General features: G+C 37.9%; 1 protein-coding gene across 1 annotated transcript in view; it reads right to left on the bottom strand.

Annotated features, from left to right (window-relative positions):
* CORIN (corin, serine peptidase) overlaps window positions 1-26,097 on the bottom strand; it is a 118,714-nt gene that overhangs the window by 19,361 nt on the left and 73,256 nt on the right. Inside the window, exons 10-16 of the mRNA XM_071555200.1 lie at window positions 24,102-24,200; window positions 19,416-19,647; window positions 13,759-13,904; window positions 10,092-10,199; window positions 6,522-6,635; window positions 4,163-4,273; window positions 3,268-3,397 (exon numbers count right to left, since the gene is read on the bottom strand). Coding sequence (XP_071411301.1) covers window positions 3,268-3,397; window positions 4,163-4,273; window positions 6,522-6,635; window positions 10,092-10,199; window positions 13,759-13,904; window positions 19,416-19,647; window positions 24,102-24,200 — 940 coding nt within the window. The remainder of the gene's footprint in view (window positions 1-3,267; window positions 3,398-4,162; window positions 4,274-6,521; window positions 6,636-10,091; window positions 10,200-13,758; window positions 13,905-19,415; window positions 19,648-24,101; window positions 24,201-26,097) is intronic.

Raw genomic sequence — 26,097 nt, 5'->3', positions numbered from 1 at the left:
GCAGCACAGTCTCTGCAGCACACACTGAGAGAGATGTGAGATTGATGGCAACAGATGTTCCATTCACTACCTGTGTTAGAAGGAAACCTAATTGCCACAGGCGGCATTTAAATTCACTGTACTGAAATCTGGGACTCAGACAGAGGTCTCTGAATAAACTTATGTGTCCTGAGATGAACAGGAAATCGGATCAGGTGATAGGATAGTCTGGTCTGGCTGTAAACTTTGAAACCTAAGACTTGAACCTTCCCATTAGACTCCAATCATAACAAACAAAATCTTACTTCATATCTAACATTCTTTTTGCACTAGAGGAAAACATAAGAACTGCTAAGAATACATATTGCATAACTTGAGCAACAGCCATCATTAGTCCAAAAGCTTTCAGACACTGCAGGGAACTTGCAGTTTTCTGTGATGTTGCATCGTGCTGTAAAAAACTGGAGAACCACATCATCTGTGGAATTACAATTGGGGAACAGCCAGGAAAATTTCCTGCATTTTGTGTAGTAGGCAGAATAGAATTAACTTTAATGTTGCTTCAAATACAATGCTTATACCATCCATCCAGACAGAATAATATTCTGTAAAATGTGTTACCAGCATCAGCTAAATTAGCCTAACTTTAACCACTGTCATTTAATTACCTTCATTTATTTCAGAGTAATTTAGCCTGAAGTATTAAAAATATTTTTAAACAATTAAAATATATAAAAGCTGTTAGAAAGACATTGCCTTTGTATTTTAAACATTACCACATTGTAGAGCAATTGGGGATTTTTATTTGGCAAAGCACCAGATGCTTATAAAAAACAGTTTGCAGAGCTTTACAGAAAATAAAAATGCCATATGCTACCATTCACTGTGATTCCTGATCTAAGGCATTAACAAGTCTTAACCCTGGTATCTCATGAGCATTATTTTTCTCTAAGAATAAACAAAAGAACAATTAAATCAAAATCAAACATCACCAGAAGTCATTATTAAAGAAATCTGCATGGCCACAAAACTAGGTGTTCCTGCAGTGTGATTTAATATGGACAGAATTTCACAGTTTTAATTTTCTGAAGGAGAAAAATTAAGTTCTCCTTAGACATACTTAAAGAAAAGAACTACTTAAAATATTTTCCATTTATTTATTAATAAAAAGGAGGGGGCTTTATCATTATTTGAGTTCTATGCAATATACAGTCTAATTTACCTGTACCCTCAGTGGAGACTGGAAAGACTATTTCCCATTGCCCTTCACACAACTACCTGTCACGACTAAAAAAGATCTTGTAGAAAAATTGATTTGTAGACTATCTTACCCTACTGAAAAATGTATTTGTGAGATGTAAGAATCATTTTTGTCTCTACCATTTCTTAAAAGTGTAGGATGGAGAATATCCCTTAGTAAGCGTCAGTGAAGGAGCAGAAAGGTATAGGTTTCTACTCATGCTAATTTCAGCCTAGGCACACCTCTGAAAAAACAAAGGAATCAGAGGTCTTGTGAAGATTAAATACCTTTTCCCTTTTTCCTAGCAGCAAACATCATAAGAAAGTTAAGTAAATTTTATATTGGGACTAATGGCAAGTTGAACATGAGTCAGCAGTGCTCTGGCAGCCAGGAGGGACAACTGTGTCCTGAGGGGTATCAGGCACAGCATCACCAGCTGGTTGAGGGAGGGGATTGTCCTGTCCTGCTCTGCTCTGCAGTAGGGTGGCGTCACCTTGAATATTGTGTGCAGTTTTTGGCACTGCAATATAAGAAAGATATTGAGCCTTTAGAGAGTGTCCAAAGGACGGGAATGAACATGGTGATGGGTCTTGAGAGGAAGCCATATGAGGAGCAGATGAGGGCACTTGGTGTGTTCAGCCTGGAGAAGGGGAGACTGAGGGGAGACCTCATTGTGGTCTTCAGCATCCCCACCAGGGGAAACAAAGGGACAAGTATCAATTTCTTCACTCATGTGACCACTAAGAGGATTTGAGCTTCCCTGAGGTTTTGGTTGGATATCAGGAAAACGGTTTTCTCTCTGTAGGTGGCTGAGCACTGGAACAGGCTCCCCAGGGAAGTGGTCACAGCATCAAGGCTGACACAGTTCAAGAAACGTTTGGACAATGTTCTCGGGCACATGGTGTGACTCTTGGGGATGGTCCTCTGCAGGGCCAGGAACTGGACTTGATGATCCTGATGGGTCCCTTACAACTCAGGATATACTATGATCCTATAAACTGAATTATTAAAAAGAACATTCTTAATGTTAAGGCCACTGCTTTATTCTTAGACAACCAAGTTATCATAAAATCAATAACTATTTCTGAAGGTATCAAAGGAGTTTAAGCTTTATTAGGATGTCATATAAGGTTAAAGCATAAAGATAATGCAAGTGTTATTTAGATGCACTAAGCTAGCTAGAGGAGTATAGAATCGTTGTGTGTCCATTTACAGGTGGTCTTGAATTTAGGGCACCTGATAGAACTGATGCAGTGCAAGCCAATATACAGTAGATAATGTAAATGTGACCCAGGGTCTTTATCCTCCTCTGTATTTTGAGAAAGGTACTCAGAACAAGATTGCATGCCAGTATGTGCAGTTGTGAAAGCAAACAGAAAAGACACTTCTAAATCCAGTTTCAGGATCAGACACTGACAAAAGGTATTCTTATATACCATCGGATTTTTCTTTTCCTAGTAGAAGACAGCTGGATATCAGAGCAGATGAACTTGTTTTTTATCCAACAGTTATATTTTGCATCAACTATTCCACAAAGAAGCTATTACTTTAGTGTGTGTGCAATAAGACACAGAGGCTATTTCTCTTTCTGAGTTCCACAAAGAAAGCTCTGTCTTTAGCAATTCATTGTTCAGAGATACCCAAGTTAAATATATCCACTTACCTAACTCACTGTATTTGTTGCTGAATGCAAATAAATGAAGAGAAATTTTCCTGAGTTTCCTAAAGTTTGCTTTTATTTTTCAGGAAGAAACAGAGCATCTCACTGCCAAAAAATTCTAAGCCTCAGCAACTATTGACACCAAGACATCATTATCTTTTCAACATGCTTTTAGTAACAATCATGCAATGTTTATAAAGTGCTGAAAGAGCTTAGATTTTAGTGAACTTCTGCTCCTGCCACCGTTCACAAAATTTCATTACCTCTTTTTGCAGTGAATGATTTCTACACTAGGTCTAACATTGCAGTGGGAATGATCATTCACATCTAACTCCAGGACTTCAATTGCCCTAAGAAATTCATCAAAGCTACAAACTACTGACCTTACCCTAAACCCATCTGATTGCAGGCCAGTTGGCTTAAGTTTTCTTGCCACTCATCGGCACAAACATGGTTATCAGTAGCTGACCTGTGAATGGTCAGGAGCATCAAGGAATTCATGTTTTTGGACAGGGTAACTGGAAAGGAAAAAGGAAGAAATATCATTGTTATTTCACAAAGTTCTATAAATGGCAAACTTTAGACATAGAACTACATTTAAAAGTGTTTTCCAAGCTGCCAGTGCTTTTCCTGATTTTATAGGCTGAATAGCTGCACCATTTAAAACCAAGGCAACCATGGCTATCAGAACCTTTCTAAGACTGAACGATGAGACGCTGATAGCCCTAATCTTGTAGAATGATGTTTTAATCCATAGACAGTACAACACACTACAGTAATTTGTGGGCTGAATGCTGCTTGACATAAGAGTGATGCCATCATTTGACTGTTGGTAATATGTACTGTTCCTGTTGTAACAATTTGTGGGTGCAGAGAAAACAAAAACAACCACTGTTTACAAGAAAAATCTTCATTTCTTCTCTCTTAATTGGTACATAAACTTTCACAAACTGTCTTTATTGCATACGAAAAGATTCTCAAGTGGCCTTCCTAGTCATCAACATCTTCCTAGTCTCTATCCACATTTTTCAGATTTTACACACCATCTACACAGTGCCCTGCCATATCACTTTTCTTGTATATTTGCACTGGGACACTCCACACTAAGCCTTTGCCTTCTTTTTTGCCCAATTCCTTGGATGCTTTCCCAACCTCAACCCACTCTTCCCTTTGGTAATAGAAGGAGCATCCCCCACCTCTGCAACTGTACTCTAAATCAAATCACCAGTGATTACTACCGTCACCCTAGCATCACTTCGAGCCACCCCACGGTGGAAACTTACCGCAGTTCCACTCATCTGAGCTGTCACTGCAGTCTGGTTGCCCATCACACCAGAGCTCACGTGGCACACATTCATGGTTGGAACATTCAAGTTCACTCTCTTCACAAAATGCTGCAAGGACAAAAACATGTTTCCCTCTGAGAAAAAAGTGATCAGTGTGAAGTTCACATGGAGACTGAAAAAATGAGAAGGAGAGTGAAGATCATATTTAGGGAGCAAGGAACTGAGACAGTTTTGCCACAAAATTCAGCAAGGAAATCACTGAGGCACAAGGTAGTTGCTGCTACACAGTGTCAGGGGGCATCACAACTGAAAGGGAAGGAAGAGTGTCTGGAAATGCAAGATCCATAATTATTTAGTATCATTGGTGGTCTTGTATGAAGTCTGTCTAAGCCTCTCAGAAGTTTTAAGTAAAAATATTGTGTTCCATGCTTTTTTGCAGACTGCTCCACATTTGTTTAATTATTCATGTTCCTTGAAAATATTTTATTGTAATGAATACATATTTTCTCTCATCTACAGCAATTCTATATCAATCTCTGGATTCTCCTTTGCTTTTCAAAATTATGGAATTATTTTTATCTCCACTTCAGAGACAGGGAACTGCTGTATAGATAGACTTGCTCCAGTTCACAGTTGGTTGCCAGCTGGTAGCATGAGACAGGGATTTATAGAGTCTGTTCAGTGCAGGAACCATAACAGCCTCCATTTGCAACTGACTTTTAGCTTTTCCCCAACCACAACAAACCCCCTCTCAAAAGGCAGGTGTGTAGCATTACAGTACTCTCCTTAGTGACATACTTCCATCTCCTATAAACCCCTTCATTTGGGAATTCTGAGAGCTGGAGGAGGACAGAGAGGAAGAGAATGCATGGAAGGAAGCTGCATTCAGTTGTGCCAATGTTTGGCTTATGTACAGCTTTTATACTGCCATACAATCTAAGCATTTATTTGCAACACTAGTGCAAATGGTGTGCTTCACAGTGAAAGCCACACAGGTAGAGCAGGCAGAGCAGCCTACCCTGACATAGTGATCTTTCTAGCTCTGGAATAAAGCATGCATAAACAGAAAAAGCTCTTACTCTACATTCCAGAGAAAACATAATTCATGTGGGGAAACTTTGCTGTCATATTAGAATATTCAAGCCCAAACTCATAAGCAGAAAGGAAATGTATTCTGGTACATTAACCCTAGGCCCTCAGTAATCTTTTCCTTGTCATGATCTTAATTTGTGATCATGAGTAAATAATTTCAATACCATCTTCACTTTTTTAGATTACAGCACACAACTTGGAAGTCAAATAGTATAATCTTCACAATGCAAAGCAGGTTAAAAAATGTTTTGTGAACTGCCTCTTCCCTCAAAAAACAAAGTTTGATCTAGTGATATATGCAGGCTGCTGATCATTCTGGCAAATATATTCATATGCTCCACTTAGCACATAAAATGCGCCTACTATCCTGTCCTTGCCAACAGGTCCAGAGATGCAGGAGGAACTTCCTTTAAATCATAAAATTATATCCTAACATCCCAGGAAAAATGATGAAATACCAGGTTTTCTCTAAAGGGAGCTCAGAGTACCAGTAATATATTCGTGAAAGTGAAGCTAGCATCTCACAGCACCCACTCCCACCTTCGTATGCAGGGTGGGAGCCTCCAAAGAAGCTGCTGCTTGCAGGTCTTCCACCTCTGCCTATCTCACTAGTCAGCAGCAAGGTGAACAGGACACAGGGCAGCCTTGCAGGGGACCAGGGGCCTGTTGCCCTCCGTCAGCACTTTGAGCCAACTGTGCGCATGGATGGTATGGTCACACTGTCAACGTACCATACTAAGTTTTGTACTTTGATAGTTATCACAGTTTGGATTGCAGAAGAAGACAAGTCGGGAGACAGAATCTAAGAAATGTAAATTAGAAGAGAAATCAAATAAAAGCGGGAAATGTGAAATTTACTGATGAACAGATCAGATGGAAAATCAAGTAGAAATCAAGAAAAAAAGCAGTGAGTAGCTATGCCTGTATGGAATAAAGTTGAGAAAAGTTGAGAAAATTACTCAAAAAGCTATCAAAAAAAAAAAGAAAAGAAGTACAAAGACACAAGAACAAGGAGGGGGAGAGAGGAAAAAAAATAAGAGAGAGCACCAGAGTAACCAAAAAAACAGCAAGGACCCAAGGATGAGGACAGAAGATGAGGAAAGAGATAAATTGGTGCCACAGAAAAACCTAAAGGAAACTGAGGAAATGACTAAGCCTTTCTACCTGTGGAACACAGGAAAACACTTTTACTTTATTTTGCACCTGAACATCCCAAAAAAGTGATTAGCCCTTTATGGACCTAACAAACTGCATGAGTTCTTACAGCAGTTCTTTTCATCCATCATGTCAGGGCAGTCTGGGAAACCATCACAGATCATAGTGTGTTTGATGCACAGCTTCTTCACAGGACACTCCCAAAGGCCCCTTTCTCTACAACCTGGAGGCAGAAAAGCACAGTTCTGAAACATTTCCATGCAAATAGTTGAGGTATATATTTACAAATTTGCTGCATTTAAAGCAGCACCTCTGTTTGCCTGGTCCTAGAACTACAGCAGTGTAACACAGTAAGTTACAAAGCAAATATATTGTTTTCAAGAAATTTTAATTCAGGAGTATTTTACAAATATGAACCAGGGAATCAATACTGGATTACCGTAAAAGTCTACTCAGGTTTTAACCATAATTGGATGTATGAAGTGCTTGATTTTGTTTAGATTCAAAAAACCATATAAATAAATCTTACAGCACAGAGAAACAAATAGCCTTGACCATTGCAACTAATTCCTCATGAATAAAGAACTTTCTTGGGTATCACCATTTTCCAGGTCACCTTCTTGACAAGATTTGTAATACCTATTAATGAAAAATTAATTGAAATGAAATAAAACCTTTACTCCAATAAAGAACAAAGAATGTCAGTCATGTTAGGAACTTGACATGAAGATAAAAAAGCTTAAAATCCTCATAATATTAATCTTCCAATTTTTAATAGAGTGTTTACAATTCATTAAATACATGTTTGCCTTTCCCCTTCTTCGCACAGTGTTCTACTGTGAAGTGTAGCATGACACTCAAAAACTTATGTTTGAATACTATATAGACAAATACAGAGACAATTTCCTAGAAAAAATTCACTGCTTACTGAATTCAGTGTTCAAATATACTGTTTGTTGGTAGAGGCAATCTACCATTTGCAGCACTTATATTTCATCTCTAATTATTTTTGTGACATGCATTTTTAATTTATTGAGAATGAAAGGGAATTGAAAACCAAGATAGAACTTCTTCATATTTACATTGCCTGCATGTCAAAAATATGTTTTGACAAGAGATAGGGTTTCATTTATGGTCTTACTTTCATTCTTCTTTAAAATATGAAGGAAGTTACCGTTTGTTATTCATATATATATTTCCCATGTAATTACTATTAAGTCATTAATGTTAAGACCACCATATTTTTCTCTTAAATAAAAAACTAGAGTTAGAATTCAGATTGCAGAAAATAGTGAAAGACAGTGTTGGTTTTGATTGTTATGTCCACAATTTCTATAGCAGTTGTAAGACCTTCTTCTGGTCCCTGCCAGAAGCATTGTTCAGCAGTCAGCAAATTAACACAATCAATTACAATCAACTATATTTAATACCACAAACTCTTGTGATGTCTTTCATAATATTTTTCAGAAATTACCTTCCCTACACTTTACTGAAATGCACTCAGAAGTCTCACCTTCAGAATCTGGGTCAAATTTTCCAGCCAAATCCTAGTCTAAATGGCACTGAAGGCCTGCGATTTCACTGCAATTGGATGGGTGAGATTTTCTTTCACAAAGATCATGTGAAAGTATGACAGGGACTCCTAACAGAAGGATACAGTGAGTCCTGAATATAGCTTTGCTCTGCATGGGTAGCATATTCCTTATTCCTTTTGGTCTGTTCTTACTCATATTTTTTGGCCAGAGTAGTTTAAGCATATGAAAGCTAGAGCTACTCTTTTCCAGCCTCCCTTTCCCTGCACTGCGAAGTTGTCTCATGCCTAACATTTAAGGCACTTTAATAAAAGGTTTTTAAATTAAAAGCTGAGTGTTACTTAATATTATAAAACCAATTTCAAGGAATAAATCTAATAAAATTTGAGCTGGTCATTTACACATGAAAATATCATCAAGTTTTGATTTTGTCCTGCACACATGGAACATGAATGAGTTTGAGACAGTTACTTCTGAAGCTCTACAAGGACTTTCTGTTCTTCAGTACCAGTATTACCCCTGGTCAATGTAATGTCAGTCTGACAGCAGTAATTTCCTAGCAGATACAGTCTTCCATATTTATAGAAACTGATAAGCATTCTGCTGATTGCTTGTGACATTCTGTCTAGACTATAGAGACAGAGAGATCCACTCAAGAAATCAATGTTACATATTAGAATAATATTTCATGTGTTAATGCCTAGGAGAGTAAAATTATCCTAAAAGACGCATAACAATTAGTTTTCTAAGGAGTTCAAAATTGGGGGTAACAAAGAACATTTGGCAGGAAGGACAACTGGGACAATTGATTCAAAGGTAAAGAGATGACAAACTCTGAAAGAGTCACTGTGATCATCAGCTCTGACTTTCCTTCATAACGCAAACAAGAGAATGACCAAGTATTAAATTGTATTTCAGAGAGCATACTTTTGGGTTTTTTACTTTCTTTCTATTTACAGGGAGAGGGGAAGGGGAAAGAAAGAAAGAGGAGAGAGAATACAAGCATGATTTGGAAACTCCCAGAGACTGAGAATACATCCCACCTTAGTGATAAATAACCCCTTGGTTATTACCGCAGTTATTAAAACCACCTGCTTTTTAAAAAGAAGCACTTTGCGGGGCTGACAAGCTTGAATTTTAGCCTAGATTCAGCTTTCTGGATTTGAATTTTATTTTATTTCTGTGCATCTGAGTAGAAACTCTTTTATTGCCACAGTTTTGTAGCTCATATAAACTATGCTTTCATCTTAACCTGCTCTCTGTTGAAAAAAAAAAAAGCAAAACAACTAAACAGCTTGTGCACCTTAGCCCTACTCTGCTGGAATGTTTTCCATCTTTTACTAATATTCACACCTCTCTCTAAATCCTTAGAGATTTGTAATTATTCTCTTTGCCCCTAGGGATGCCAGGCCTGCATGCAGACCTCTATGGAGGCTACCCTTTAGCCACAGCAAGGAGTAGTTTAAACTCCTTTCTCCTCAAAATTCTCCTGCCAGCATGTGCAAGGATAAAGAGTGACCAAGAGATTTGGGGTTACTCTCAAGTTCAATACAAAGTATCTATATTATAAGTAAACTCAGAAACATACTGGGCAATAAACTTCATAGTTTTATGCTTGCACTTCACAGTAGCTTGAGGTTGACCAATCTGACAAAACATATAATTCTTAACTCTTGCAGTACAGAATCCACTTCAGCAACAGAGATCTTTTGTCAATACATCATAATGAGGACATTATCTTGTATAAATTTAAAACCACATTTGCAGATTCAAGATTTAATCTGCCAAGGAGTTGTTTCAGTTCAGTAGAGCCTCCAGCAATATCAAAGGAATTAAATCTGCAGAATTTTTAGCATGATTGCTAAAGGAATACTCAAATATACTCCAATATAGTTAGCAGAATCTAAATGATCAAATATCATAAATTGTATTCACATTGATCAAGAAGGATTCTTGACAAAGTACTTTTACCAACACTGTCTGAAAAAAACCCAACACTTTTAAACATGTTTTTACAGAAAACACAGAAAAAAGGACTTCTTCTCTGAATTGTCATGCTATAGTTTAAGTAACTGAAGGAAAAACAAAACTTATTTTCTAATGCTGCAGCTACCCTCCTTTCAAACTTATTGAATTTATTTATTTACCACAGTTGTCCTCGTCGCTATCATCCTCACAGTCAGCTTGACCATCACATCTTCTGGATGCCAGGACACAGCGCCCAGAACGGCACTTGAAGTGACTGGGTGAACATTCTGTCAATGACAAGGAACAGGGAGAAACGGCTCTCCATAAGCTGCAAGTTTAATCATGACATGGGCACAGTTATCACTGTGACTGTTTTGGAAGGGTAAATGACAGAAAGAAAAAGCTTGTGTGATACTAGATTGGAACGATACAACAGACAAGACTTTTAATAACTGCACTGTGAATGGGCTGAAGCAATATCTTCCAGAGCTCTCCCTCACATGCTGCCCACTGTCAAATTGCATCGCTTTGACAAATAACTGGCATACAACATTTAGACTGTGGGTATGTATTTTCTACCTACTCTTCTCACCACTGTGGTGTTTTGTGATGCATTGAAACGAGTATAGAAATATATAACAATATATCCTCAGGATAAAAAAAAATAAATTGACAATTGTGTGTCTATTTGAATTTATAAATGTCCACGAATTAACCCTTGTTACTCAGAGTACCATTCTGGGACAAGGGAACAGAACAGTTCTGGAAGATCTCTAAGGAAGTCATCCACTGAATGCAAGAGCTAGCAATCCCCAGGAGCAAGAAATTCAGCAAGGAAGGCAAGAGAGCAGCATGGCTGAGTAGGGAATTTCTGGTCAAACTCAGGGGAAGTAAGCAAATGTACAGGCAGTGGAAACAAGGACAGGTAACTTGGGAATTATACAGAGATGAACTGTAGGGATGGGGAGAGGAAGGCCAAGGTGAAGCTGGAACTGAACCTAGCAAGGGATGCAAAGAATAACAGGAAGGCCTTCTACAGTTACGTTAACTAGAAAAGGAAGGTCAAAGAAGATGTAACCCACCCCCAATACACAATGCTGATAAACTGTTAACAATGGATGAAGAGACAGCTGAGGTACTCAACAATTTTTTGCCTCAGTCTTCAACGGCAACCTCTCCTCGCACACCTCTCAAATGGATGGACAGAAGGATGGGGAGAGGGGGAGCAAAATACCTTCCAAACCAAGTAAATATCAGGTTCATGACTACCTGAGGAATGTACATAAGTCTATGGGACCCAATGAGATATATCCCAGAGTCCAGAGGGATCTGTCTGAGGTAGCTGACAAGCCACTTTTCATGCAGTCATGTGAAGTCTGAGGTACCCATCTTTAAAATGGGTACAAAGAGAACTCTGGGAATTACTGACCTGTCAGCGTCTCCTCTGTGTGTGGGAAGATCATGGGACAGATCCTCCTAGAAGCTATGCTAAGACACATGGAGGACAAGGAGGTGATGCGAGACACCAACATGGCTTCATTCAGGACAAGTCCTTCATGACCAACCTAGTGGCTTTCTACCATGGAGTGAGTATGTCAGTGGACAAGGGAAAAGTTACAGATGTTATTTATCTGGACTTCTGTAAAGCCCCTGACACAGTCCCCTACATCATCCTTCTCTCTAAATTCAAGAGAGATGGATTTGATGAATGGACTTTTCAGTGGATAAGGAATGGTTGGACAGTCACATCCAGAGGGTAGTGGTCAGTGACTCAGAATCCCAGTGGATATCAGTGATGGCCAGTGTCCTTTGGGGGTCCTTATTGGGACCAGTGTTATTTAATATCTTCATTAATGACATAGACAGAGGGATTGAGTGCACCCTCAGCAAGTTTTCAGATAACACAATGCTGAGTGGTGTGGTTGACACACTGGAATGTCACCCAGAGGGACCTGGGCAAGCTCAAGAAGTGGGCACATGGGAATCTCATGTGGTTTAATAAGATCAAGTGTAAGGTGCTGCACCTGAGTCAGGGCAAGCCCCAGTATCAACACAGGCTGGGGGATGAATGGATTGAGAGCAGCCCTACAGAGAAGTACTTGAGGGTGGTGCTGATGAGAGGCTGGACGTGACCCGGCAATGTGCACTTGCAGCCCAGAATGCCAGTTGTATTCTGGGCACATCAAAAGTAGTGTGGGCAGCAGGGTGAGGGAGGTGATTCTGCCCCTCTACTCTGCTCTGGTGAGAGCCCACCTGCAGTGCTGCATCCAGTTCTGGGGTCTCCAGCATGGGAAGGACATTCAGCTCTTGGAACCAGTCCTGAGAGGGCCACCAAGTTGATCCGAGGGATGAATCACCTTCCCTATGAAGAAAGGCTGAGAGAATTGGGACTGTTCAGCCTGGAAAAGAGAAGGCTTTAGGGCGACCTAATTGCAGCCTTTCCATACCTGAGGGAAACTACAAGAAAGATGGAGAGGAACTTTTTACAAGGGCATGTAGGACAAGGGGAAATGAATTCAAACTGAGAGTAGGTTTACATTAGATATTAAGAAGAAATTTGCTACTGTGAGGGTGGTGAGGCACTGGAACAGGTTGCCCAGAGAAGTTGCAGATGTCTGATCCCTGGAAGTGTTAAACATCAGGCTGGATGTGGGTCTGAGCAACCTGGTCTACTGGAACACATCTCTGCCCTTGGCAGGGGGGTTGGAAATAGATGATCACTTCTGGCACCAGGTCCCCTCCAACCCAAGCCATTTTGCATTTCTATGATCTATGAGAAAGTTTTATTTAGATAGTTTTGATAAATCCACTCATTTTTTCACATTGTATAGGTGACTTCAATGTACAACCTTCATCACATTTTGCCTTCTTTTTTTCCCTTCCTGAAAAATACCTCAGATATTTAATACCATGCAATTCCATGGGTAAATTTTAATATTCAATAAATAGTTGTACCAGAAATATCATCAGTTAAATTGGCAGCCTTAGAAAATAACATTCTAATGATAAAAGGTATCAGAACTTCACTCCCAACACTTAAAGATTGTTTATTATGAAAATAACTAAGTTTATAATGTCTACTGTCTTGGCCAGTGGTACTCGGATTCAGCACTGACTCAAAGAGAAGTTAAGCAATTCATCACATTGTAATAACTCTGTCAATAATTGCTTAGGTTGGAAAATCACCTCTACTTCATAATCACAAACATTTTAAATGCTCTCAGAAGTTTAATTTCTTTTGTTACATGTGATTTTTCCCACAAATACTTACACTTTTCAGGGAAGACTTTCTAACCAACATTGGCAGTCAGTAGAAAGCAGGGATAGAATCAACATAAAATTCTAGTTGTAAGTGAACCCAAAAGAACTCTGATAAGACCTTTGAATTAGTTAGACCTTTTCTAAAAGCATGCTAACCCCTAACCCCCCACTCTCTCATGGATTTTCCAGTAATATCTGTTTCAGTGCTAAAGTGATCAGCCAGTGAATCAGCTTTTTAAAGACTGTCAAGGGTCTATCTCCTGCTTAGAAAAGCATTATTAGATGATCTAAGTAGACAAAAAATTGAAATATAAATGCAGGCAAGAAGGAGATGTGGTGCTAGCAGCAAATTTCAAACATGGATTTTCACAGATCGAGGGAAATTGATCCTTCCTTCAAACAGACTTCTTATGAAAACTTCCTCTTATCTGCAAACCATAGTTACCCAATTCCATGAAGCTCACTTTGAAATATTTTCCACAGTTTAACTATTATAATTTAAAGAGGAGGTATGAAAAAACAAACACCAGTGACTTTGGGAACCTATTTAAATCTTTAATTTGCTGTTATGGGTGTAGGAGATACCTTCTACAGCTTCATCTGGTGTTAGACAAGTTTGGTTGTCTGAGTTCTCATCCGGAAACTGAGTGCAGTCTGTGTCTTCTGGCCACTGCAGACCTACAATTCCAAGCACAGCCTCACAGCGTTCCTTAGACTGTACACATAACGTCCTAAGGAGACAAAGTGGAATTGCACAAAGTAACTGAGTTATTATCTTAGAAATTCCCAGATATTGGAAGTTAATAATCCCAGCCAAAACTAAAGATGAAGATCAAGGAAAAAAAATCAGTTAATCAGACTATTTTTACATGAAGATGAACATGTATCAAAAGATAGGCTACTGTTGAAACCTTATTTTAAGGTACTGTATGTACTTAGGTTATAAGTCAGATTAATTATAACCAAATATAACTACTTACAAACATGCTTTTCCTCTGTAACAGATGGCAGAGAACTTTTTTTTTTAAGAAACACTAACTGCTCTTCTTTAGGAAAAGAAAAACTAAACACATTTTGTACTACTGAAATGCTACCTCTTCTGATGCTGCTACCTCAGAATCCATATGGTTTCAGAAGGACAAAAGATTTAAGCCTGCAAACAAAAGAGGAAAGAACACTCCAGGGAATTAAAAAAATTAAAACTTTAGAAAAAGCAAAGCACAGATCAGCCCAGTCTTGAGACTGTCATTAGTTAGAGCAACAGAAGCGTGTATCACATGTGAAAAAGGAATGAAGATAGTTCTATTGCTGCATTTTTTTACCATATAAAATCAGGAGTCAATACACAAAATCCACTCAGTCCATTTATATTAATATCCTGTATCCCAAAATGTCCAATGTCAAATGCTTCAAAATTACAAAGAGAAAATGCATAATAGAAAAATCCCATAATATTTTAAACATTTGGCCATGACTTTTTCCCAGAACTGTAGTTGATGTACTATTCAGTACAGTAGTCTTGTCTTATATCTGTCGTATTTTGATTATCTGCTTGTTTCAACTGCCTCTCTTTATTCTACTCATTTTCTTTGATCTTTTGACCAACTGAACATTTTTTCCCCGTGCAATAAGCTTTGAGAAATGCAGTGATGAAAACCAAACAAAAAAGTTCTTCACTGAGTTGGGCAACTGGAAGGAATGGATGAATGAACTGACACCAGTTAACCATGCTACAGTTACAGGCTCTCTCTTCCCTTTTAGATCCTTCTCAATAACAAAAATTTCAAGAAACTTTTGGATGACACTCATAGGCATATGGTGTGACTCTTGGGGATGGCCCCGTGCAGGGCCAGGAGCTGGACTCAATGATCCCTGTGGGTCCCTTCCAACTTGGCATATTCTGTGATTCTGTGAAAGAGATTGACTCACACCACTTTATAACCTCAGATTTCTCAATGATGGAATTTATATCTTCCAATGACAAAAAAACAATCCCACAATAAAAATACAATAATGCAGAGATATCTAAGCCATTTCTGGTCTGTGTTCCCTGCACACTCAGATCTTCAGTCAAAGCAGACCTTATCCAAAGTATTACAAGCCATTTAGTTGTCAGTCTGTGGTAAAAGAGTTAAAATCTAGATAATCTTCAAAGCAGACCTGGACTAATACTAACAATGCCTTATCAGAGATGAAGAATGCTTTCTGAAATTTGAAAACATACTTGATAGATCAATGAGTGTCCTACACATGAGTAAGTTCAATTCTTTCAAAAAAACCTCTTTGCCTGCATTCCTTACTTTGAATAAAACTTAATGAAGACTGTTATAGTTGAAAAAAGAAGCATAACAGTCAAACTAAGAACACAAAGACAATGAAAATCCTTGGAATGCAGGGATAGTTGCTTTTTACAGAGGAAGTAGAATTAAAGTAATTTAGTTCTACCACTTAGAATGAAAAAACAGATTCATGTGCCAGTATTTAAAAAATCCAATACACCCCTAGTAAGTTTGTATTACAATAGAGGCAGAATTATAACATGAATTTGCAATTCCATGGTTGGAAGACGCACTGTGACTTAAAAAGCATAATACTGAAAAACGGCATTGGCTGAACTCAGTTTCATATTTACAGGAAAAGACAGGTAAAGAAATACGTATGTCCTGTTAAGCTCAACCAACAACTGATACCTCCAAACAAGAGGGCAGTTATTTTGCAAAGCCACCATCGGATTCTTAAAATATAATTTGTATGCTGAGAATGTAACATTTTGTCTTCTAGGAACTTCAAACTATAAAGTAGATTTATATTTATACTGACTTATCAAATTAGTCTTTCTCTGCCCTACATTTAGCAATTAAAACTCTATTGGCATGAGGCTATATGTGTCATCATTTCTAGAATACTATAACATTATAACTGTATCTGAAGTTCTTCCTAAAATGTTATTGTTAAGCAGATACTACAGATCTAATGGGACCTTCCAAGTATCACTTCCTGATACAAATCACTCTCTATTTATGATCTAAGGCAAGAGTGAAACATAGCAACTATTACAAAAGTACAGCTTGGAATTCTACATGTTAGAGTTTTATGTTGTATAGTCAATCCGATCTAAATGTGGTGTTAACCTGCTTTGAGTAGGAATTTGGACCACATAACTTCCAGAGGTGTGACGGACTGAAATGCCGGTAATGTCCTAAACATTGTCAAAATCAAAGGAAGGCTGTTTGTCAGACTGCTGTGACCACTGAAGCACTCGCTCCCTTCTAACACTTCCTGACTGGAATTTGGACTCTGACTGGGAACTTAAGATAAGACTATTGTCTAATCATCTCAGGTCTGAGGATTAGCAAACAAGGCCCAGGGGGTGGTGGAAGAGAAGGGTTTGGGGAGCGTGATGGCAAAATCTCTCCACACCAAACCGAAGGAGTAAACCACTCCCACCCTTGCTCTGGGAAGACCACGTACACATGGGACATTCACATGAGAGGCAGCTGAGAAGAGTCATAAACCATCAAGAACCCCCAAGGCACCCTCCTGACTTATTCCTGAGGCCTTCCACCACCAGAGGACTGGACATGATCCAAGCAAAGCAACAAATGCAGAGTCTGTTGCCAGAGACTGCAAAGATTCCCCCACACCAAGGGGAGGTGCCTGGACATCTGAACATATATTAATCTATGGGATTCTACTTTTGGGGGACCCTCACCACAAAGAAGACCAGAAAAACTGGACCCACAGAACACCACAAGGTTACACAGAGTGGTGATACATTTTTTATTTTAATCACTTTCTTTCCCTCCCTCTTTTTTCCTATTTCTTTCTATCTCTCTCTCTGTCTCACATTTACCATTCAATAAAACCTATGCTATTGACTTTGGCACTGGTCTCATTTTGCACCTTAATTTGAGCAGAGGCATTTCTAATAATTTTAATAACCAGATCATAACAAGAGGTCCCTATCAAACTAAATTGCTCTACGGTTTATACAAGTTGCTCTTAATACCTTAAATTTGAAGTCTATTCAACTGTCTTGTGATACTTTCTAAAATCTGTTAGCTACGTATGAAGGTAAAGAGTCTACAGCTTGTGTGCCTCTACACTAGAGTAAGCTAGCACAATTTTTATTTATTATTCCGTTTTCTTAGGAAAAAAGCTAACTTGATTTTCACACAAGCAAACCTGAAGCAGAGCTTGTACAAACTTTTATGTGACTCTGCAGATATACCATGTGCAATATTCTAACTTCCCCATTACGTGAGAATTAAGCAGCATATTAATAAATTTTCCTATGGCTCACTCTTACCTTGCACTATGAAGCACATCACTAGACAAAGAAATGTTATCTATTTGTCAATAATGTCACTTGGCAGGAAATTTTAGGACACATATGGCAATTTTCAGTGCACTTTTCTTTCAATACAGTAGTTGTTAATTGATCAATTCAGTCAAGGTAGGCCCAATAGAAGAGACAGACATACAGTATGAGAAGGATCTAGCAGCCAATAGCTCAAAGAGTTCTGTGTGCTCATCAGGTTTAGTAGCTCTGCTAACCTGCAACAACTGCTGCTACCAAAGCCATGAGGTTAACAGAATATAGTCTATTTTGAACAAGCAGAAGCATAATTTTAAAAAGTACAGTTATGTTACTTGATGAGGATGATAGAACAGTTAATCCAACAAGTAAAGAACGTAAGTTAATTGGTAATTCAGAATGATGTGACACTCCTAATTTAGAAAGGCAAACATGCATTAAAATCTCAGTTGTCAAAAGCAATTGGACAGAACTCTGCATAAAGCGACGTACTAATGCAAGGAACTATTATAAACACTAATGTTCCTAATTAAATTAATCAATCCTATATTTAAACACCTTTTATAGTGGTGCAGTTCTAATCAAATACACATAAATGGAAAATGCTTCATACAAAGCTCACAGCACCTTTCTTGTCAGTTTGTCCAACAGTGGAGTCAGGAGGTTTGCAGGGCACTGGCCTAAAAAAGTGGCTGAAGGGCAGAGCTCTAAGGGTTCTAGTGAACAGGGCTACATCTGACTGGTGACTGGTCACCAGTACTGTTCTTCTGCGTTACATTCTAGAACCAGTCCTGTTTTATGTAGTTATCCATGGTTTGGATGTTACAGTTTAAAGCACCATTAGCAGGATGCTGATGATACCAAAATGCGAGGCGCTGTTGACTCTCTTGACGGACAAGAGGCCTTACAGAGGAATCTAGATAGACTGGAGCATTGGGCAATCACCAAGGCAGTGAAATTTAACAAGAACAAATGTCAGATTCTGCACCGAGGATGGAGTAACCCCAGACACAAACTGGATACAGCAGCTCTGCAGGAAGTGTGCTGGTCAGCAGGAGACTCAATGTGAATCAGCAGCGTGCCCAGGCAGCCAAGAAGGCAAACCACATGCTAGGGTGCATCGAACACAAGTGCTACCAGTCAGTGTAAAGAGGTGATTATCCTGCTGTATTCAGCAATGGCACAGCCTCAGCCTGCACACTGTATGCAGTGCTGATCCTCACAATTTAAAAAGGATGTGAAGATCCTTGAATTAATCTCCAGAGGACAGCAACAAAGCTGGAGAAAGGAATGTCCTATGAGGAGTGGCTAAGGACTGTGCTTATCTCCTTTGAGGAAAAGGAGACTGAGGAGTGACCCCATTTCTCTACAGCTTGCTGAGGAGGGGACAATGAGAGGGAGGTGATGATCTTTTCTCCATGGTATATAGTGATCAGACATATGCCAACAGTTCAAAACTGCACCAGAGAAGGTTTAAACTGGACATTAGGAGGTATTTCTCTGTTGAGAGAGTGGTCAAACCCCGGAACAGGCTTCCTAGAGAGATGGTCAATGCCCCAAGCTTGTCAGTTTTTAAGAGGCATTTGGACCATGCTGTTAATAACAAACTTTAACTTTTGGTCAGTCCTGAAGTAGTCAGGCAGTTGGACTAAATGATCATTGTAGGTCTCTTTCAACTGAAATAGTCTATTCTATTCTATATATATATTTTTTAAATAAATTGTTATTCCTTTCCTTGTTTTGACTACTTCAGATTCTAAACAAACACAAGTAATGAACTGCATTTAATGATCTTACAAAATATGGTTCTCTATCTTTTGCTATGGAATTCCAAACCAAAATTTCTGGCATTTTTGATGGAAGCATAAAATTGGGAAAAGCTAACAAGAAAAAGTCAAGAAATAAATGAAGTATAGTATAGTACCTGCAAGGTGGGATCCGCTGATTTGTATGGGGGTCACATTTTGGTACTAAGATTGTACAGGCAAAAAACATCAGGTACTTGTAGCAGTTGGTCTGAACCAAGGCTGGGAAAAGAGAAGACTCCCAGCTGATAGAGGCTTCTTTCTGCGTCCTGTGGCCCAGGTAGTTTGGGTAGTAAGTATAGTTGTAAGGCAAGTTCATACAAAGTTCCAGAGTAATTGGTTCACACTGACCTTTCGCCGAAAGAAAACAAACAAAACCACAAATGGTTTGAGATGAAATTAAATACAGGAGAAATAATTATATATATATTTAAAATTTATTAGTCAGGAAATTTCCTCTCAGGTGTGAGAAACTACAAGTTTCAGAGCTCAAAACCCCCTATGAGTCTGTTCACACCAATAAAGGTGGGTTTGACTTCTGCCTACCTCATACACTGTTAAGAAACAGTGTAGAAATTTCCTTATTAAGATGCATTAACTTCCGGAGCAACATCTTAATTTTAATGTGGTACAATAAACAATCCTTCAAAATGTATTTCTTCTTTTCAAATCATGGTGCTCATTATTTTCAAGAGGTCCTGCCCTACAGAGCAACACACTTCCTACTGGTGTACTTACTATGCTACCACAACACACCTCATATTTGCAGTGCAATTACCAAAATTATGAATACAGGGATCATTGGATACTGTGGGTTGGAAAAGTTCTCAGGAGGTCTCTAGTCCAATGTCCTGCTCAAAGGTTCGTCACTCTGAACACTGATCAGGTTTCTCTTATTCAGTCAAGTCTTGAAAAATCTCTAATGACAGACACTGCAAAATTTCTCTGGATTGAAAACAGAATCCAGGATTTGTTTTTCAATTTTGTTTTATTTTTTGTATAACAAGATCTGAAGAAAGAATGGGGACAATTGGGTTGTGTATTGCACAAGCACTGAGCAAGAAACAGTCTACATGCTAATAATTTAATTCAGAAAAGACAAAATTAATAATAAAGGGAATAACAAGCAAGGGTAAAATGAATGCAACAGCTACAAAGTCTATATGAATATAGACACTATAGCTACATACAAATATTATCCAAATTTTAGGAGTTTATCCCAACAAATATTGAACTGACCTAGCATTTTTGGATCTAAAAAATTGTACAACTTTTGTATTTCTTCTCAAATTGATTTTTTAATTTTCCACCACAACAGAAACCACAAATAGAATTTAACAGTAATTCACACTGAAATTCAGCTTTTTATTTAGCAATGAATCCGAGATGAAATTATTTAAATTTGTTTCCTCTGGATATATGAGAAAATTTACCATGAAAAAAGGTACTGTTCTGAAGTCATTTGTTATCAAAACACTGCATATATTTGCCTATTCTGGAAGCAAATATAACTTAACATGATTAATATGCTCTGTCAGCCAGTTGCCAGCATCAGTTGCTAGCACAGTGTGGCATCTGTGTCATCCCATTGCAGAATCCTTGAGAGGAAATTGAAAGAAGATCCAGCAGTCAATTATTCATCTGATAAGCACAACTGGCCTCTCTTTCTTGGTCTGGCATTTCTTATTATAACTTCTTTTACTATTTACCTCAGATTTGATGATCATGAAGCTCATTTTATATACAGCTTTTCCTCTCTGCTAGATCTTTGCATACTGCCAATACTGAACTATTTCTGTTGTCTCAAACCACTGAGTCACATATTTGGGGTATATGAGACTCAACAACTTCAACAATTCTCACATTACTGGCACTTCCTTTTCTTCACTATGAACCATCCCTTGTCCTGCCACACTTCAGCCTCAGATGCCAAGATCAATTTGGGCTTGTTTTTTGATTTTCCCCAGTAAGTACCTTTCCTTGATGTGTACAGAATATTACATGTCCATCAGTATTTCATGATAAATACAAAAGTACATGCAATATTCTAAGTGTTTGTATAACATAACATTATTCAGGATTCAACGCTTGAAATGCACATGTCATTCCCTTTTACTATGCATCATATTTATAGGGGTTTAGGTGAATTCTAGAAGAAAATCTAGTCCACTGAAATGCTCCTGGAGGGTAGATCTTCACAGGATTTCAACATGACTACAGTTTTCACTCTTTGTTTAGAAAGATTCTGTTACATTATGTGCAGAAGTGTCATTGTAGGTTTGAAAATAATAACTTTGACTCTCAATTCCCTACAATCCACAGAATAACAAACAGAGCAGACACTCAGGGAAACATCTGACTCATTTTCAGTAACCCAAATGTCAATCCTTCTGAGTCTGTCCTACAGTTTAAGAGATCTTGCTAGTCCCTTATTTATAATATACGTGAACACAACCTAATGAGTAGAGAACAAGGAATAAAATTTATTGCATCCTTTATCCTAAATTTAAAAACAAACAAAGAAACAAAACCGCAAAAACCCCCAAGAAAACCAAAACCCAACAAAACCAAGACATCATCAAACATATTACACCTGTATTAAATATCTTTCTGTGTTTATTATTAATTTGGTCTATCTATCACATAGGAATCAGTTTCAAACATAGTAACAGAAGTGAATGGGATGTTCTATGGAATCACAAACTGGCTGATATTGGAAGGGGCCTCTGCAGGACAACCCCCTGGCTCAAGAAGAGCCAAATTGAACAGGTTGTGGAGAGTCACGCTCAGGCAGATTTTGCCTATCTTTAAGAATAGAATCTCTACAACCACTCTGGGCAACCTGTGTTCATTTGCATTCACAATAAAAAAAAAAAGTGTTTCTATGTTCAGTCACACTTTAAAAATGTGTTTATGGTCAGAGTTTCATTATGCTCCCATGTTTCATTTTGTGCCAATTGCCTCTGATCCTGTCACTGAGCATGAAAATAGCTTGGTTCTGTTTTACACCCTCCCTTCAGATATTTGTTCTGTTATACTAAATATATTGTGAATGAATTATAAAGCCAGGCTAAACTGATCAAATATTATCACATATGGAGAACATCCACCATATTCAATAATGTGAAATGTGGTTGTGCTTTGGAATTTTCCAACCAAATAGTTCCCTGGGATAGAAAATACTACTTTGTCAAAACTGAAATGTTCCATGAGAATTTTCATTTCTTACCAATGATGAAATAATTCTGGTCAAAATATGAAGAACAAAAATAATGAAAAAGACAATAGTTCTTCCAGATGTTATGCAAGAAAAATCTCCCCCAAATTGTCTTGCTGTTCCATTGTGTATAAACAATTAATTATTCATGGACCAGAAAGGAAGAAAAGAAAGACAGATGATCCAGAAGACTAATTCAGATTATGTGTTACTCCCACTAAGAATTACGGACAGTTACCCATAAAGTATAAAGCAGACAGAAGCAGGCCCCTAGAAGTGTTCAGAGACAGGATGAGAGGCAAGACATGAGTTGTAACACAGAGAATTTATAACACTGTAACAGATCTCTTAGAAGAACTGTGGAATCTCTGCCCTTAGAGATACTCAAAGCTCTGCTGCCCAAGGTCGTGTGCCACATGACTCAATTGGCACTGATTTGATCAGAAGTTTGGGCTAAGTTGACCAAAGGTGTGACCTAACTTTCTTCTAATGCTAAAATAAGGTACTTAAAATTGTTTCTTTACAAAAACTTTGGTAAAGCATTGATAAAAGAACATGTAAAGCATTTATGCTTTATAAAGCATCTTATACCTTTACTTCAGCAGCATCTAAAGGCTCCATTATGAATGGTGCCTGTCTCACACACATGTAGGTGATAGTCACTGCTCTAGAGAGTCTATGGAGTTTGGACTAGCTGACATTCCCATATCCATTCCATCCTAAATGGAATAACATTACCCACACAAGCTACCATATATTACCAAACCATATCATACAGAGAAAACTGCAGCACAAAGCAATTATGAACTGTGTCTGCACATTCATATGTAAGTGAAGCCAAGCCTGCCGAGGTACCAAGGTGACCTGAACTGAAGTAATGGTGTTAATGCAACACCAAGTTTTAATTACTTCTGAATAACTTTAAACACAGTACTGCCCCAGGTTCAAAACCTAGACAAATATATTTCCATTACCTGTTCACATTGCTGCATTGCACAAGTGAGAAAAACAGCTATTCAGAAGAAGTGCAGTTAGTACAGGAGCCCCACATGGAGAGGTATAGTAAAGGACATAGATATGAGGATACACAGAGTGGAAGACCCCAATGATACTCCACAACAGATATTAGTCAGAAGAATAATTAGTCTTGCCAGTTTGAATATCATAATTATTCCTTCATAAAAGGGCTAAAATTCTCCTGACTACTAAATACAACAACATGGGAGTTCTTTTTGTATTTTGAAAATAAACCAGTAGGATCTTCTTTACACTTACACTATGTTGTTTACTTTATGTAGACACTGAATGTCATTAAATGCTAAGAAAAAGGGCAACTGTAAACACCCAGTAAGAACATATAAAAAATTGACAGAAGGAAAAATAACTCAGTATCAAATGTTACAACTCCTAGTACATCAACAGTTATGATGGCACTTTTATTTCAACATTGCCCTTTACAAAACCTAATCATTACACATGCACATTACCTAATAAATTGAAGCATTACTTACTGTGTTCTGCCCTGCATCCTCGTTATAATCTAAAACACCCTGAAACAGTGAGAGAATGAAGCACATGACCTACTTACTGCAGTTTGCCTGGCTGTTTCTCATCTCACAGAAAGGGGCTTCACAGGGATCAGGACAGGAAGAGCACCTCTGGTCTCCCTCCTGACAGAGGGTTTGATCTGAGCGAAATAGAGATTTATTGTTCAAATTATTTACCAGGCCAATAAAAATGACTGGTGTGTAGCGACGAGAAAAAACAGTGTTCATGTAACAATTATTTCCTTTACATAGTTGGGTAAGTACCCTATAGAATTTCAACTGCAGTAAGGATGTGTTATAAGGATGAAAAGTGTGCAGTACTTTCCAGATTTTACTTTTCTTTACCCTTATATTATATAAGAATCCCATTTTTTGAATAAGAGGTAGGGGTCTCTGAAAGACATTTACCATGATCCTCTAGCAGAGTATGAAAAGTCATGTAAATCATATTTCAAAAAGAACAATAGGTCCTAGCTGAAAAAGAATAGTCACTGAGAATTATTCTTCAATGCCATTCAGTTGATCTGCTTCTCATTTTATAATTGTTTTCATTGACAGTAGACAACATCCTGAAGAAGGGTCCTCAGAGCTGGAGTTTTATTGTTGTTCTTTGACCGGTTAGAAAACAAAAAACAAAAAGAAACCCCAAAAGGCTATGGTCCTACAGGTGGTATGCAGAATAACTAAACTCAGCATTTCATCAAAAGTTTCTGAGAACACTATCTGGGTAGTTACTTTATCTGACAAATCCCTGGACTTCTCTTTCTCATAGTGATGATAGCTCCATTTCAAACCATTAAATTCTATCTTTCATGTGCAAAATCAGTCATTTAATTTACTATTCTGTACAGAAAGACTGAATAGATGGTATTTTATCATTTTACCCTGTTTTAAATGACCTATTGCCACTATTGTTTAGTCTTTGTATTGCACTACTGTCCATGACCATTAATCATTCTGTCATGACATCCTGACATTGGGCACACAGAAGATGCTGAAGAAACACCTTATTTCAATGACCTTGGTAACAACCTTGTCTCAAAGAACTGATGATGTAATCATATCTATTCATAATTATGTGGATTTACTTTCCTTCACACATAATATATTGAAGCAATGGAGGCAATTTCTTTACCATGGGAATTGACTGTCTTATTTTACAGGTGCATCTGACTGCAAAATGGAACCTGAAAGGTAGAAAATTCTAAAGTTATCCCAAATATTTACATTGAAATTATTTTTTTTAATTTTGCTCCAACTCCTTCTTATCCCACAATGGAAGAGGCTCTCAATTCTTTAAAAATTCATGTGTTACAATGTAGATTTTTCTGATCCTAGCACAGACAATGCTGAATTTCTATACACGTTCTACCCAGCCTTTTGAAGGGATCACAGAACCAGCTATGAGTATCTATATTAGATTTCTATTGTCAAAAAATTAATGACAACAGCACTCTTAAGAGGATACCATACCTCAAATCTCCTTAAGGTATGTAGTGAAGGAGACCACTTTTCTCATTCAGATATAGATGAAGCAATGGTCATTTGTAATCTCTGGATGTATATATTTATACTGGGACAAGCTCCCTGTATCCTTATATAGGCAAGTGGCAAGTCACTACAGCTTGGTCTCAAATTTCTATGCTGATTTCACATATTTGCCATGTTTGTAACAAAACCAACACTCCAGATCACTTTCATGCTGATTTCACTGACTCTGCTGGGCATATCCACATTTTTTAATCTGATTTTTAGACAAGAGAAGTCTTTGTAGTAAGTGTATTCCCTATTGTATTTTCTGCAGTTGCTGAAAACAACAAAATGCATAAGAAATACAATAGTAAGTCACAAACAAGAATTCTGCCTTGCTTTTACATGGACTTTGCAAGGAACTAAAGGCAAATGAAGTGCAAATTCTGCCAACATATTCCCATGCAAATTAGGATGGATGGGATATGGTTGCACGAAGAACTTTGCTCTAAACAGTACTGAAAAATATTGGATAGAGCATTTGCACATTGAAAAATGAATAATACA

Source organism: Pithys albifrons, chromosome 5, assembly GCF_047495875.1.
Source record: "Pithys albifrons albifrons isolate INPA30051 chromosome 5, PitAlb_v1, whole genome shotgun sequence".
Classification (NCBI taxonomy): domain Eukaryota; kingdom Metazoa; phylum Chordata; class Aves; order Passeriformes; family Thamnophilidae; genus Pithys; species Pithys albifrons.
This window is presented reverse-complemented; position numbering and strand designations above follow the sequence as displayed.